General features: G+C 39.3%; 1 protein-coding gene across 1 annotated transcript in view; it reads right to left on the bottom strand.

Moving 5' to 3' along the window:
- The window catches only part of HHAT (hedgehog acyltransferase), a 177,545-nt gene that overhangs the window by 65,944 nt on the left and 96,221 nt on the right, over positions 1-15,380 (bottom strand). Inside the window, exon 10 of the mRNA XM_054398978.1 lies at positions 7,396-7,540. Within this exon, the coding sequence (XP_054254953.1) occupies positions 7,396-7,540 (145 nt within the window). The remainder of the gene's footprint in view (positions 1-7,395; positions 7,541-15,380) is intronic.

The raw sequence follows: 15,380 nt of genomic DNA, 5'->3' as shown, positions 1-15,380 counted from the left end.
CAGTTTGTATACTGGAGTCATGGAAAAAACTATCAGATGGTAAAAACTCTCAGCTGCTTCTGAACTTAAGCTAAGATGAAAGACTGTGCATGCCACTAGCAATTCTCTAGAGTTTTTCAGTAATTTAATTTTCCATGTTTGTACAGGTTTACTGTTGTTAAACATCCTATTTAGGGAGAAACGGGCAAATTGTCTCTTGTATTGATACTAGAGTAAAAAGAAAAGGATATCCACATGTTGGACTTAATCTGTAACAAATGGTGCCCGTGTTTTGAGGTTTATCCATAACTTATCCATGGGACAGCAATGTGCCCTTGGGGGCAAAAGGGCCGATGGTATCTTGGGGTGCATTAAGAAGAGTGTGTCCAGCAGGTCAAGAGAGGTTCTCCTGCCCTTCTACTCTGCCCTGGTGAGACCACACCTGGAGTACTGTGTCCAGTTCTGGGGCTCCCCAGTTCAAGAGAGACAGAGATATACTAGAGAGCAGGAGGGCTACGAGGATGACTAAGGGACTGGAACATATGTCTTATGGGGAAAGGCTGGGAGACCTCGGGCTGTTTAGTCTGGAAAAGAGAAAACCGAGAGGGGTTCCTATAAATGTTTATAAATACCTGATGGGTGGGTGTCAAGAAGAAGGTACTAGTCTCTTTTCAGCGGTGTCTTGTGAAGGACAAGGGGGAATGGATATAAACTAGAACACAGGAAGTTCCACCTCAACACGAGGAAAAGCTTTTTTACTGTAAGGGTGATGGAGCACTGGAACAGGCTGCTCAGGTAGGTTGTGGAGTCTCCTTCTCTGAAGACTTTCAAGACCCACATGGTTGCATTCCTGTGTGGCCTGCCCTAGGTGATTCTGCTTTGTTGGGAGGGTTGGACTAGATGATCCTAGAGGTCCCTTCCAACCCCTAACATTCTATGAGGCTACATTGGCATTTTCAATTAGTCTCAAACTATTCCTCACTGTAGGATGCATACTAACCTGCAGGTAATAAAACAATATACTTAAATTTTTCATTCAATGTTAAGAATTACTAAGGAAATTTTTCCTTCTGAGCAATGCAACCACATTCAATAACAGTTTACTACTATTTCTAGAGAGACAAACAATCTTCTTCCACAAAAATATGCCACACAAGTACCAAAATTTAAGGTTTTGTCCAGCCTAGATGAAAGATAAATCTTTATTCAGACTTCAAAGCCCCATTGAGACAATTTTGATAGATAACTTGTATTATAACACACAAGTCACTCTTCTCCCAGGACTGCTTCAAAGCCTAAATTAGAATTTACAGAGGGATTATTGTACTTGATACAAGGGTTAGTTGTGGTTCTAATAAAAAACACGTGGAAGAGGGCAGAGATAACAAAAATCAGCAGTGCAATACAAAAAACCCCTATCATGCTATTTATCATTTTTCACATGCATGCTGTGAAAATAAGGAAGCAGCTTAAAAAAGGAAATATCAACATAACTAAACTGATTATTAAAAATAGAGCATATTTCCTCCTTATGATGCTTAAATACTTGTTTGCCACTCTAGCTACAAATGACTCACACCATTTGCTGCTAACTAATAGAATGGGCAGGAATAGACAAAACTGGCAAATTGACAGAGTTTTGTGGGGTAAAAAAGACTTGTGTATCTCAACACCTGTCAGAAATAAACTGATCTTGTTAAAGCATGGAGTAAAACATTTGTATCAGGCTTTTAAGCTAACCTACTAACAGTAAAAATTCAACACCTAGCAAAATATCTGCAACCTATCTGGCTTTTAGCACATGCTCTTCTTATGTTAGGAAATTTAGAAATAATAAGTGAGAAAAAGGAAAGAGAAAATGGAAGACAGTTCCTTAAATAAAAAACACCCTAATATTAGAAATCCATTACTTTCTTGGAAGAAAGAGTCCTTGAGGAATTTCCCTGTTCTGAAATTTGTAATTATTTCACCACAGAATGAACAGCAGGCATCAGATGTTATTTGTAAAAATGACCAGGAACACTGACCTCCAGCTTTACAACTGGGTTTAATCATCAAATCATAGAATCATAGGATAGCCTAGGCTGGAAGAGAGACATCATCTAATCCAACCTCCCTGCCATGGGCAGGGATGTGTCTCAACTAGACCAGGTTACTCAAGGCCTCATCCAACCTGGCCTTGAACACCTCCAGGGAGGGGGCATCCACAACCTCTCTGGACAATACATTCCAGAGTCTTGCCACCCTTGAAGAATTTCTTTCTAAGATCCAATCTAAACCTGTTCTCCTTCAATTTGTATCTATTTCCTCTTGTCCTTTCAGTGGACACTCTTGTAAAAAGTCCCTCTCCAGCCTTTCTGTAGATTCCCTTTGGGTATTGGAAGGCTGTTATAAGGTCATGCTGGAGTCTTCTCTTCTCCAGGCTGAACAATCCCAGCTCCCTTAGCCTATCCTCATAGCAGAGACATTAATATTTCCTGCATTTAGCTAGTATCTCAGCTACATTCTGTTACTTATACACACGTACACTAACAACAAAACGTAGCATTTCTAGGCTTATTGAAGTTAAGTCTGGGAACTGTGTCACTTAGTACTCTAATTCTGTTTGGTCTCACAGTGCTTAGGTGGACCTGGATAGTGTGCTTCAAAGCCATGTATCCAAGGGATCACCAGAAGTCACAAATGACAGCACTTGAGAGTGCTGTATCTCAGGGGTGCAGCCTCTGCATCAGACAGAACTGAGGTTTTAGGAGTTAGAGTTCCATTTTCTCAAAGGAAGACCATCCAAAGAGGGAAAAAATGCAGTAGAACCACATGCTTCCCTGCTTGTCTCTCCTTTACATGTCACACTAAACAGCACAACGATCAATGGAGTGGAATAACACTGAGCAAAACAACCCAGGGGCTTAGGAAGGAGACACACTTTGGCCCTCACAGTGCTTCCTTAGGGACATCAGAGCTAAGTTTGTTCCACCATATGGTGCCATTTCTTATAGGGTTTGATTAAGTGCACATAAAGTTTGATATAATCCATGTCGATCATGAACTTCAATCCTAACTGCAGTTTCAGATCCTTGTGGGCTGGGATATTTGTCAAATATACGTACAACGTTTTGCTCTCTCCCTCTCAAAAAATAACTTAAAAAAACCAAAACCACCAAAAACCAAACTCTAACCAAAAGCCAGCAGTCAAAACAATGAGACAAGGCCTAATCAAATGAGTCAATACTTTTGCAAGATTCTTGGATTTGTCGTTTTCCTGTTCTTCAAGGCAATATTTCAGGATGGCTGAAATAAGTTTGTTTGGAAATGAAAATAAAGATGCTAAAACTATCTAAGACAACTATATTTGTTTGTGAATCTAAAACAGAATTGTAGCCAAACCAGCAAAGTTTCCTACTTATGCAGCAGAACTGTGCTATAGTATAGTAAAAACTCCTGTTGAGCTTCCTCAGTGGGGAAGAAAAAATGGAAAACAAGCTCGAACTACTTTTCACTCCTGTTGCAAAGGCAATGCTACTTTTAGAAGAGATCAGCCTCCTCTGTGGCCCACACACCTTCACAACAGAATTGTTAAGAACTTCTCTGGCTTTGTAAGAGCCAGAACGAACAGTTTGAATTTCTGATCTAAAGCTGATACACAAAGCTGGCATTTGGGGAAAAAAAGGTCTTTTTCCCTATAAACTGAAAAAATTTGATCTAGCATGTTCAAAGTGGCAGTAATTGTGGAACCCCACAATGCTGTTTTAACATCACTTTTCAGGAAATAAACAATTTAGAAAGCTGTCATGAAAGTCTCAATGATTGCAAAATTAAATACAGCTGGTGTTCCAGTTCCTGCTGTTAGAAGGTTACTTTCTGTATTTAGGAACTGTTCTCTCAATGAGCATTTGAAAAAAATGAAAGAGTCAGGACTAGTTCAAATCTGAAGACAGATGAAAGGGGCTGACAGAAAAAAGAATCAGGATTCAATGGTGAGAAAGAAATGGCAGCTACAAGACTCTTGGAAGTTTCTGAATAAGGGAGAAGACAAAGACTACCTCAGTTCTTCAGAGAACTTTTCTTGATGGTTGCAAGTCTTTGCTGAAATTATGGCTGTTTCTAATCAGTCACATATGTGCCACCACATCCATGAGTTCATTTATATATAAACTTCCTAATAAGCATTGTGAGACTTTTGCTGTGTATAGCCAAAAAAACTCCAGGGATCTGAAGGCAAAACTGTGAGCATCCTCTGCCCTCCTAAGGTTCTCACATAGGCTGCTCTGCATGGCAGTGTTGGGCCCAATCCTATTCAATATCTTTACTGATGATCTGGATGAGGGGATTGAGTCCACCAAGTTGGGAGCAGGTGTTGATCTGTTAGAGGGTAGGAGGGCTCTGCAGAGGGACCTTGACCATCTAGACAGATGGGCAGAGTCCAACAGCATGAGATTTAACAAATCCAAGTGCCAGGTTCTACACACCGGCCACAACAACCCCATGCAGTGCTACAGGCTGGGGACAGAGTGGCTGGAGAGCAGTCAGGCAGAAAGGCACCTGGGGGTACTGGTTGACAGCCAGCTGAACATAAGCCAGCAGTGTGTCCAGGTGGCCAAGAAGGCTAATGGCATCCTGGCCTGTATCAGGAATAGTGTGGCCAGCAGGAGCAGGGAAGTCATTCTGCCCCTGTACTCAGCATTGGTTAGGCCACGCCTTGACTGCTTTGTCCAGCTCTGAGCCCCTCAGTTTAAGAAAGATGTTGAGTTGCTTGAATGTGTCCAGAGAAGGGCAACAAAGCTGGTGAGGGGTCTGGAGCACAAGCCCTGTGAGGAGCGGCTGAGGGAGCTGGGACTGTTTAGCCTGGAGAAGAGGAGGCTCAGGGGAGACCTTAATGCCATCTACAACTACCTGAAGGGAGGTTGTAGCCAGGTGGGGGTTGGTCTCTTCTCCCAGGCAACCACCAACAGAACACAGCAACAGGACATAGTCTCAATGTGCACCAGGGGAGGTTTAGGCTGGATGTTAGGAAGAAATTCTTCACAGAAAGAGTGATTGGCCATTGGAATGGGCTGCCCAGGGAGGTGGTGGAGTCACCGTCCCTGGAAGTGTTTAAAATAAGACTGGATGAGGAACTTAGTGCCATGCGTTTGTTGATTAGATGGTGCTGGGTGATAGGTTGGACTTGATGATCTCAAAGGTCTTTTCCAACCTGGTTAATTCTATGATTCTGGCAAGGGCCAGCAAGTGCAATGGCAGGGAAGAGAAACAGTCAGTGTGTGTCACTACGTTTTGTCCCCTGCAAGATATGGCCAAAATTATATCTCTCCCCTCAACACTGAGGATAAACAGGGCCTGGAGTGGAAAAGCAAAAAAGCCAATGGTCCTCAAAAATTACTCTTGATGGTCCTGCAACCACGTCCTATCCTCCCCACTCTCAAAACTACCGTAGAGATTTTTGGTAGTTGTCAGTCTGTGCAAAAGAATACAGATCAAGAAGTTTTTAAATACAGCAAATATATTATTTTTAATATTTTAACCTGAAATCCACTAAGAATCCTCTCTCTTTTCAATCCAAAATTAATGATTATTGACTCAAAGTAATATACATATCTAGCAGATCTTAGTAATGTACTGGACATTGTAACATTGCTTTGTCTACCAAGAGCAAGGGCACAGATTTGGATATAACACAGAGCACAGGTTTTGGAGTCCCCTGCTAGATTTCTTGACTACTCTTCACAAGACACTGATCAACATCTTTTCTAGTCAAAGCTCTTCAACATCATAGCACACAAGAGAAAACCTTAATGCATGAGAACTTTGTATTGTTTACACAACACCAGAAAGAAAATATAAAATTAAAAACCCAATACAAAAACTCTTCTACATCACAGAGTTACTATCACCACCCTTATTTCTTCAAAGTCAAGCATACCCACATTTCACTTTTTATTAAGGCAATGACAATAACTCAAGTGGAAGACAAGCAGATAGATCATCTCGTCTGTCCTTGGGCTGACTAAGGAATGACCAAAAAGTATATACTATAGTATTTTGATCTGAATACACTGATGAATTGGATTGACTAGAACAGTGCAGACTATACACAAATTTATTCATCTTTTAGCATCGCACTCTCCAAATATACGTTGATTTTCTTACATCTCCTACAGACCAAACTTAGAAAAACAATCAATAGATGATCTGGTTTAAATACTGTTCTACTTGCTAAAACATTATCCCTCATGAAAGGCAAAGTTGGCATTCTGCCAGCTTTTCTATTGAGGAAGGCATACTTGCTCCACTTACAACATACAAATTAAATTAATAAAATAATTTGCATCAAACTATAAACCTGGAATGGATAATTTCACGAAAGCTTTTTTTTTTTTAATAGATGAGAAGTGACACCAAACTTTACTTCCACAGTTACTCTCTCAGCTACTCTTTTCTATGGAAACTATTAGCTAACTAACTGGGAGGAAACAATTCAGGGAAAATGCACCTCTCTTAGGGCTGTTTGAATGGGTTTGTGCTTGAGTTCAGAAGAAAAATAATTAATATAGGTACATTAATATAGGTACTTACTCTTTATTCATTATTTTGGGATGCCTAAGTAGGAGGTTGGAATTCCAGAGTTGACCTCTAAACCACTGCAAGTAGCAAGAGGAGAATACACTGCATGAAGGAGTTAACAGATAGTGGTGGTCTTTGTGGGAGAGTTCTTCTTGGCACAGAAGCCTCTCAGCATTTTCCTCTTGAGGAATAAATATTCCTCTACAAGACCTTTATTAGACAATACAGTCTATGGTAGCAGTAAGAACCTAAGAAGAAAACTGATCCTGCTTACATGGAGGTCTGTCAAAAAACTTAAATTGGATTTGTCTCCTGAGTCAGCTCACAGTACAATGCTGCATGCCGTTATTCACCAGCACCAAAGGCTAATACTGTGACCCAGGTTCCCCTGTCCTCAAATCTTCTCCTCAATAGTCAGGAGGTACCCACCCTGACAATAGATCCACTAAAGAAAAAAAAACTTTAACTGCTCAATTATGCAATATTATGCTGATCTATGGGGTTTGTTTTAGTACATCTGTTCTTGCTGATGTACCTGAAAAGTAGAGCAGAAAAAAATCAAAAATCCAACCTCACTAATTTGTCACACATTTATTTTTTGCTCTTCAGTGATTTCACTGCCAGAGAAGCCTGATAATTCTCTTTCCAGACTTGGTGGGAGAAAGGCAATATTTCTTTGTGGTCACACAGCTTGCAGAGTTATCTAGATTTTCTCAGAGAGGTATTTGGTGGTTTTGAACAGCAACAGAAAAAGAAGTTACTCCTAGTTAGTGCACTGAGAGAAGATCCTGGCTCAGCACATCCAAAGTAGTATTTGGAAAGTTCTGTTATCTAGAAAACATATAAAAATAAACTTGCCTTCCATAAAGATCCTGTTCCAGTAGATTTTTCCAACATGATTTCCTCCAAGAAATATTAGATTTGATAAAATCAACATGGAAGTGCTAACAGATGCTAGGACAGCGTGAAGTCGACGACAAATTCTTGGTGAGAAGCAGCGCTCCTGAGGGGCAGAACAGAAGGTGCAGATGTAGTTAACAATCCCTACAATTTTTCAAGCAAAGTTAGAAAAAGTCATTGCAGTTATAAAACCCAGGTTTTGGTACTGTTCTTCTAATTATTCAAATGAAGTAGGTCCCTCTCCACTATGTATTAGTTTACATCTTTTCTGCATTTGTGTTTTACATTATCACCTGAGTTGTGAACTCAGCACAAAGACTGCAAGAAGACAGTGAAAGAAGGATGAGAGAGTTTTAGATTCCTCCATTATACAATTGTTAGAACAAAATTTAAAGAGCATTATAGCACATCACAAGGAAATATTGTGTAGCTATTCCATAAGGAAAAGTATCGTGTTCCTCATGGCCCCAGGCTGAAAGTCTTTGCATAATGTTGAATCTGAAAAAAACTGGATGCTTTGTGTGAAGTAATGATCATTTGCCAGGGTATGGGAATTAAGGAAAATAGCAGGAGCTGCTCAGCTTTCATGTCATAAACATTGATGTTGCAGAAAATAAAGTCTTGTGACTGCAGTATCAAAAGAAAAAAAGAGCAGTAATTAATCTTTAATGCACCCTAATGGATGCTGCAAGACCAGAACTCATGCTCAAATACCTGTAACAACATAAACACATGCTCAAAACAGAACTAAAAAACCATTCTTAGACAATTAATTGCAAGTTATGTAAACAAATACTTCAACTGCTAGATTATAAAGTGACAAATCTCAAAGAAATGACAAGTTACAAGCATAAAAAGACAATTTTAATGTATTGCTGCAAAACAGACTCTGGTATATGGAATGTTAGCTTCAATCAGAACTGTATCCAGTGTATGAGTCAGAGTCAGCAGAAAAATGGGGACAGATAAACATCAAGGAAAAGTACTCTGTATCAGCACAACACACAATCGCCGATCTTGCATACAAGATTCTGAAAAACATCCATGTATGAAAACAGAGACTGACATTTTTCTCTGAAATTCTGGATGAAAACTACAGCATCATAGGAGAACAGTAAGGAATATAAGATAATTATATAAATATTCACAGACACCAAAAGTTGATTAGTGAAACAAGTTTTTCCATTTCTAGTGATTTGTATCTCCAAAGCAGCCCAAGGACTTCCAAAACTTCTCCTTCAGTTCACACACAGGTAAGCTTATTTCAAGTTTGTCTCCTCTAGAATTAATGCATGGTCCCATATATCAAAACATTTCTTTTCAGAATGCACAAGTGTATGCACACAGAGAAAACATGGAAAATCTTGCTCTCAAATACATGTTAACAACTAAGTCTAAAGAAGGTGCAGTTATGATCACACTAACTAGAACTTTTGTGTTGAGTCATCAAGCTTACTGTCTTCTTACACTGTGCTAATTAATTCTGAATGAGTTGTAGCTTACCTATAGAACGTATTTTATTACCAGATCTACATTTCATTCTCCCTTACTTATCTGTCAACTCTCCAGAGAAACAGTTTTAATTAGGAAAGACAGACCCAAAAAAACCCCAAAGTCTTCTTCTGGTAGAGATGTAGAAGCCCAGGCGAAAGCTGGTGTTAGACTAAGGCAAACAACCTGGATAGCTAAAAAAGCTCTGTCACTTTTTTTTTTCTTTTTTTAAATGAATACAATTAATAAAAAAAGAAATAAAGCTGTCACAAATAACACATCACCCTCTACAAAAGTCCTACATATTAAACAGTATGAGTTAACTGTAGTACAGATCATGAAAGCCTTTGGTCATTGTTAGGATATAAGGGAGTAGTTTAAGACAGAAGCAGTTTAGAGTGAACCTTTCAGTTTAAACACTGCACCTTTTCTGGGCTTTTCTGTAGCTAATTTCATTAACTTTGCTAGGCATTGATCCAAAATCCAACACACATTTTCCTGAGAGTCTCTGATGTCAAAGCAGCTTTTGCCCAGCTGCGATGAAGTTTAAAAAAAAAAAAAGTTCTTTAAATGTCTCCTGTCATCTATAAAAAGCCAACAAAAGTACCTGAGCAGCTATTCTACTCAAATTAATACACTTGAAGCATTAATTTACCCATGAAAAATGAATGAGGCTGGCCAAGATAATCCATAATAACATTTGTGATTTAAATATCTACCAGTGTGTGGATTTTTCTGAATATACAGCAAGCTGTTTTCATCAAAGCAGACAAAATTTCAAAAATCTCCACACCCACAACTCTCCATTATGCTATTTAATGCTTTTAACAATACATTCCAGTCCAACAATACAAGCAGCTGCTATGGATTTGTGATATTTCTCTGGGTTTTACTGTTGTGTGCATGTCTCTCTCTTTCCCTTCCTTTTGGAAATATGGCCAGAAGATAGAGCACCAAAAGAGCACCTTAGTCTTACAATGACAATGAAGCTGTGGCTGGCTGTCTGAAACCCTTCCTCAGAGCTCCATCTTACTTGTAATCTCACATCAGTACTTCATCATACTTTACATTCAGTAGTAACCTCCACCTCTCCACACACTGTGAAATAGATGGATTATACTGTCTAAACTACACCAAAAAACAGACATTGTCAAGACACTCAGTCCAAAGGCAAGCAGCATTACATTAGGAGATAAGGTGCAAAGGTTGGCATAGGCCACTTTTCCTGGAACTAAATGGAGTTTGTGTTATTATTCCAATCCAATTCCTGCTGCAAATGAAGATCAGCCTCAGAAATATTTGCAGATATTGGAAAAAAAAACCTCTCTCTGCACATTGTTCTAGCAAATTGGCCTCTATCAGATCTCTCTCAACTGGGCTTTATCAGTTATCTTACAAATATAAATGATACTATCATGTAGTGGAGTATCTTGAAAGGTAGATCTGTGTGTTTGATGGGGCTGGAACAAGACAGGTGTGTCTTTAACTTTTCTTCACAAAGTTCAAGCAGAAAAGTGAAAGAATGTAAATAAATCACTATTGGGTGTAAGAAAGCAAAATATTAATTATTCTAAACACTTCCATTGGAGAGATAGAAATGTTTAAGAGCCAGTACTCAAAACAAGATAGAGGACAGTGGGGCAGTGGGGCAGTCTGTCTTCTCTCAGTTTGTCTGCCCTCACACTGACCTTGACAAGCTAAGTCTAACGAATCTCTCTCTGCTTCTTGGCTTTCTTCCTTTTTGCTTGCTCTGGGAGGGGAGGGAGGAAAAGAAGCATGGCCCCTCTCTTTTGAGGCGCCCAAGGGGCTTTGTCTTGTTTTTCTGTCGACTCTACATATTTGTAAATGTTGTGAGTAGTGTGTATTTGTACATATTCATTGCATTTCATTATAGATTGTAGGTTTGCATGTAAATACAGCTTCATTTGCTTCCAGACTGAGCTAGCCACTGACAATAACCAGGCTGGTTGTTTGTTGAGAAAGATAGCTTATGAAGGAGAACATGCATCAGAATTTAGATTAGAATTACAAGTGAATTTAACCAAAATGGTTGAATTTTGAGGTCAGAGAGGAACGTACTTGTTTCATTTGCTCTGCAACATAATTACAACCCTGTAAGAGTGCAACAAGCATGGCAGGGGAAGTGGTTTCAAACAGCAAAGCACTGTTTAAAAGAACCTCTCTTTAAGGTGAGCTAGAGCTTTGATAACAACAAATTTGCATTTTCACTGATTTACAGGAGTACTACTGAATCTATGATGAGATGAAATCCAGAGTCCAGAATTGTCTTTCCTAAATACATTTACATCTCCTAGCTAGCCAACAACAGAGAAAATACTTCGGGGAAGGGGAATATTGATGAGAATAAGTCATTCATCCTTCCATGTGGAAGCTCAGGAAACAAGTAATTCTGAATTCTGTACAGCAGTTACAACTAGGTAGTCTATACAAAATATCATGCTGAAATCTTCTTTTACAAAAGATATATTCCCCAGTATTTTTATTAGGTACTCAGTCTTACTTCTTCCTACAGTACCCATTCTTAAACTTTTTCTAGTAACAGTGATGGCACCGTGGTGATTGGGCATGTCCCAAACGCTGATTATTCAGAAGGTTGCTAAATCCATTTGTGGCAGCTTTTTCTGGGAGCAGGTCACACGCATCACACTGTTTTATGGAGAGCTCAGGAACTGGGATGCACGTTTTCCACCACACTGCAAACTCAGCCTGATCACTAGGTGGTATAAGGCAAGAAGCCTCTTCTGACAGAATTAGCTGGTAACTTCCTGGCAAATGCTCAGAAGACGCAAAATATCTACATGCACTGTATTTGCAACAGATGTCATTTATATAGCTGCTCTGGGACAGATTAGAAGCAGTGATGTTATCCATCTTGCTCATACTAAAAATACCTTAACAAGTCACATGTAAAGGAATTATATTTGCTGCAATTTAAACAAATGTCCATATTCATGGAGTAAAACAGAAATTCACAACATTTATTTCCTTTTAACTACCCTTCCAGAGACATGCACATCTGTCCTGAAGGACAAACCCCAAAACATGCCCTAACCCAGACAATAAGTTAAGCACCTACGAATGTGCAAACCTGGACACTTCCTGGGGTGCAGACGGTCCAGATAAACATGTAACACACGTATGTAATTAGCCTAGTAACACACCTGTGAACTGTGTGTGCCCCTGGCCATGTCTGGATATGCCCCATCCTATAGGCTCAGTTATCAGGTTTCTCTGTTACCAAAGGGCATTAATTGTCTTTGGGCAGTATTTAAACCAGCCGAGAAGGTTGCCTTGTTCTCACCAAACAAGCAACAAGAGCCCAATGCTGCCAGAGTTGCAGCTGAAGAGCAATACTTAAAAGCCAATGTAATGTTGCCTTATATTTACATTATGAAAACTAAATTAGTTATTCTTTCCAATAGTCTGTTATATATTGCTTGCAAGGATTTGTAGGGGGAGAGGATGGATGGGTAAAATGTTTGTGGGTAAGGTTGCTGCAGTACAGGAGGGTTACTGTTGATGCCATTATGTGTTTCAGTAACATGCTTGGAAAAACCCTCTAATCGCTTTCTGGGGTTCCTTTCACTAGTACAATTTAAGGATGTGAACTTCAGTTTTCATCCCCCATTGCATCACAGCTAAAGAGTATGGCCCAGATTTATTTACTTCTCTACAGAAGCAAAGACCACCCAGTCAATCTTGAAAGCAGTTCCAAGTCCTTTTTTTAGAAAATGTTCTTAGATAACAGATAGGCCAACTCTTAAGTACCTATCCCTGAACTCTGGTAATAGCTCCATTACCACAAGAGTGAACACCTCAGTGAATCCCTCGAATCTGGGTCATCCGCAATGCAGCCATTTGCCAAAAATAATGGGACAGCATGAAAACAAGAGCATGGGTGAAAAGCTGAAAGAGAGTGAGGAGCAGATGGGACAGTGGGAAGGGAAGCGACACATCCTGACTAACAGTTACCAGCTATTTTATTTATCTACAGTTAGGCACAGTGAAAATGGAGGGCAGGGTGTGATTGAGCAGCTGGGGGAGCAGATGGGATGGAGGAAAGGCTGAAGATTGTGACAAAGCTCTGCCAAACAGAATGTCAATTTGTTTAATTTTAAAAGTGAGCAGTAGAAATGAAGATGGGTTGGGTCCAAGCAGTGGGACAAATTCTAAAAATGTCTGTTAGTACACATTGTCAATGGGTAATAGTGACAAAATTGCATTTGGGAGACTGTAGAAACAGAGGGAGGAACTGCATGTGCTCATCAATTTTGGTAGAAGTTTGGCTTGAAGAGAAGCAAGAGCAAAGGAAAGGCAACTGATGAGAGGCTGACAAGTCAATATAATACACATCCTGCCCTCTGAAGTTTAGGGACAGGTGTTGAATGGGATAAGAACAGAGATTGTACCACAGAAGAGAAAAACAACAGAAATAAAGAATTCTGGTTGAATACACATGGAAAATATCTATTCATGAGATAACTCAAATGAAACTGTGGAATTCCCAGAGCTATAACAGTAACAAGATAAGGAACAAGCCTGCAAGTGGAAATTGGACAAGATGTGCTACCAGACACATCAACATCCATCAACAATTGCCACACCAAATGGAAGAACAAACTTAATTTCCCATCAGCATATACTGTACCATTCAGTAATCACAGCAAACATTTCTGTTTGCTCTGGTTTTCACCTAGGTCTAACCCAGAACCTGTCCCCTCTAATTTACTTTATTTTTCTGGCATTTTCTTTTGCTTGCAGTTGCTCCCTCCCTTATCCCCAAGGTGAACTGTGGCCTGAGGTCATCTTCTGTTTCTTTCCAAGGTATATACTTTCCTTCCAAAGCAAAGGTAAAAATTAGCTCCTGGAAGATTCACACATGAAGGCAGGAACTGACAACATTTTTCCAAGAGACAGGATGATGCAAATGACCTACAATTCCCTACATCACTCCTATAAAAAGAGGACCACACAATTAAAATCAAGCAGCTGTCAATTAAGATCTATTTTCATAAATAGAACTTGTTTCTAAATTTAGGAATAAATATTATATATAGTATTTGAGAAGATACTCATCTTTCTCTATTGATGTCTTACAAAACATTCACTCAACAAAATGCTGTCTTGCACTAGCACCAGTTCATTTTTGGATTTTCCAGAAGATCTACATTTTTAGCATCTTTCAGCAAACAGCCAACCCCCCCCCTTCTATTTGAAGAAAGCCTCCTATCAGCTCATATGTATGGACTACACTTACAGATGCATGTGTGAAAATTTTACATACACAGAAGTAAATTTCTGTACTTGCTCCTACACTTACTCTTCACCTTCAAAGAGCCTGCCCAAATACTATTTTTTTTTTAAGTGGCAGATTGTGAAAAATGTGAAATGAACAGCATTGAAAAGCTCTCTTTTCTGTTTCATGTTTAAAGCAGGGAATTTAACCAAGTAACAGCACTGTACATAATCCTGTAAGTGTGTCTCAGCTCTCACATCAAGGAGGACAGATCAAGCGTGCCATGTGCTCATAGAATCATAGAAATGTTGCGGTTGGAAAAGACCTCTAAGATCATCAAGTCCAAATATCTCCTCTGTGTCCAGGTCCTTGACATCCTTACGTTTGCTTTTCTGGTTCCCTTGCTGATTCTCTCAGTTTCCTCATCCATATTTTAATGTTTTAACTTTTTACATTGTAATCAAATTGGAAAAGCATTTAACTTCAACAATGATTAGTGCTGCATTTTGGTCCTGCCTTTATGCTGCCACGTTGACACTGTTACCGAATAAAGAATATACAGCAATAATTCCCATAGAGACATCTGATAAACACTCAGCAAATACAGACCCTGCTTTTTTTTTTACTGTGGCAAGTTTCTGTAGTTCAATGGGTAGCAGGAAGACAAGAGTGTGTTGGCTCCCTGGTATTTTAACTTGCATTTCCATAAGTGTTGACATCTATTGTCTGGACTAATTTTTGAGGTGAACTACAGAGGAAGGCTGCATTCATGTGACAGCAAAGCAGCTCATACATAACCAGCACCTCTCTGTCTTGTTTTTACCCCAAAGCATGATTAACTTGTTTTACAAACTGTATTATGGCCTGAGCACCAGAAAACTGCCTGATGTCTTCAAAACAGAACAAGAAGTAAATAATGGCAGAAACATCTTCTTTATTATGACAACTAAACATCTGTACAAGAGGCTTCCCAGTCAATTATGGTCTGAAGTAGAGCTGCAACCTCTGTTTAAGGACAGAAAAATCACAATAGTTTCTCCACTGCTGGCATCAAAAAATATGTCTTGCACAGATTTGACAAGAAACCCCGATGCCTGTAATGGAGTAATAGGAAATGATAGAAAGTTACCTCCAAAATCTTACTGCAGCCACTTTTGTCATTCACCATATAAAAGCCTGCCTCATATTGAACGTT

This window comes from Indicator indicator, chromosome 2 (assembly GCF_027791375.1).
Source record: "Indicator indicator isolate 239-I01 chromosome 2, UM_Iind_1.1, whole genome shotgun sequence".
In the NCBI taxonomy this organism is placed as follows: domain Eukaryota; kingdom Metazoa; phylum Chordata; class Aves; order Piciformes; family Indicatoridae; genus Indicator; species Indicator indicator.
The sequence above is the reverse complement of the archived record's forward strand: the minus strand, read 5'-3'. Positions and strand labels throughout refer to the sequence as shown.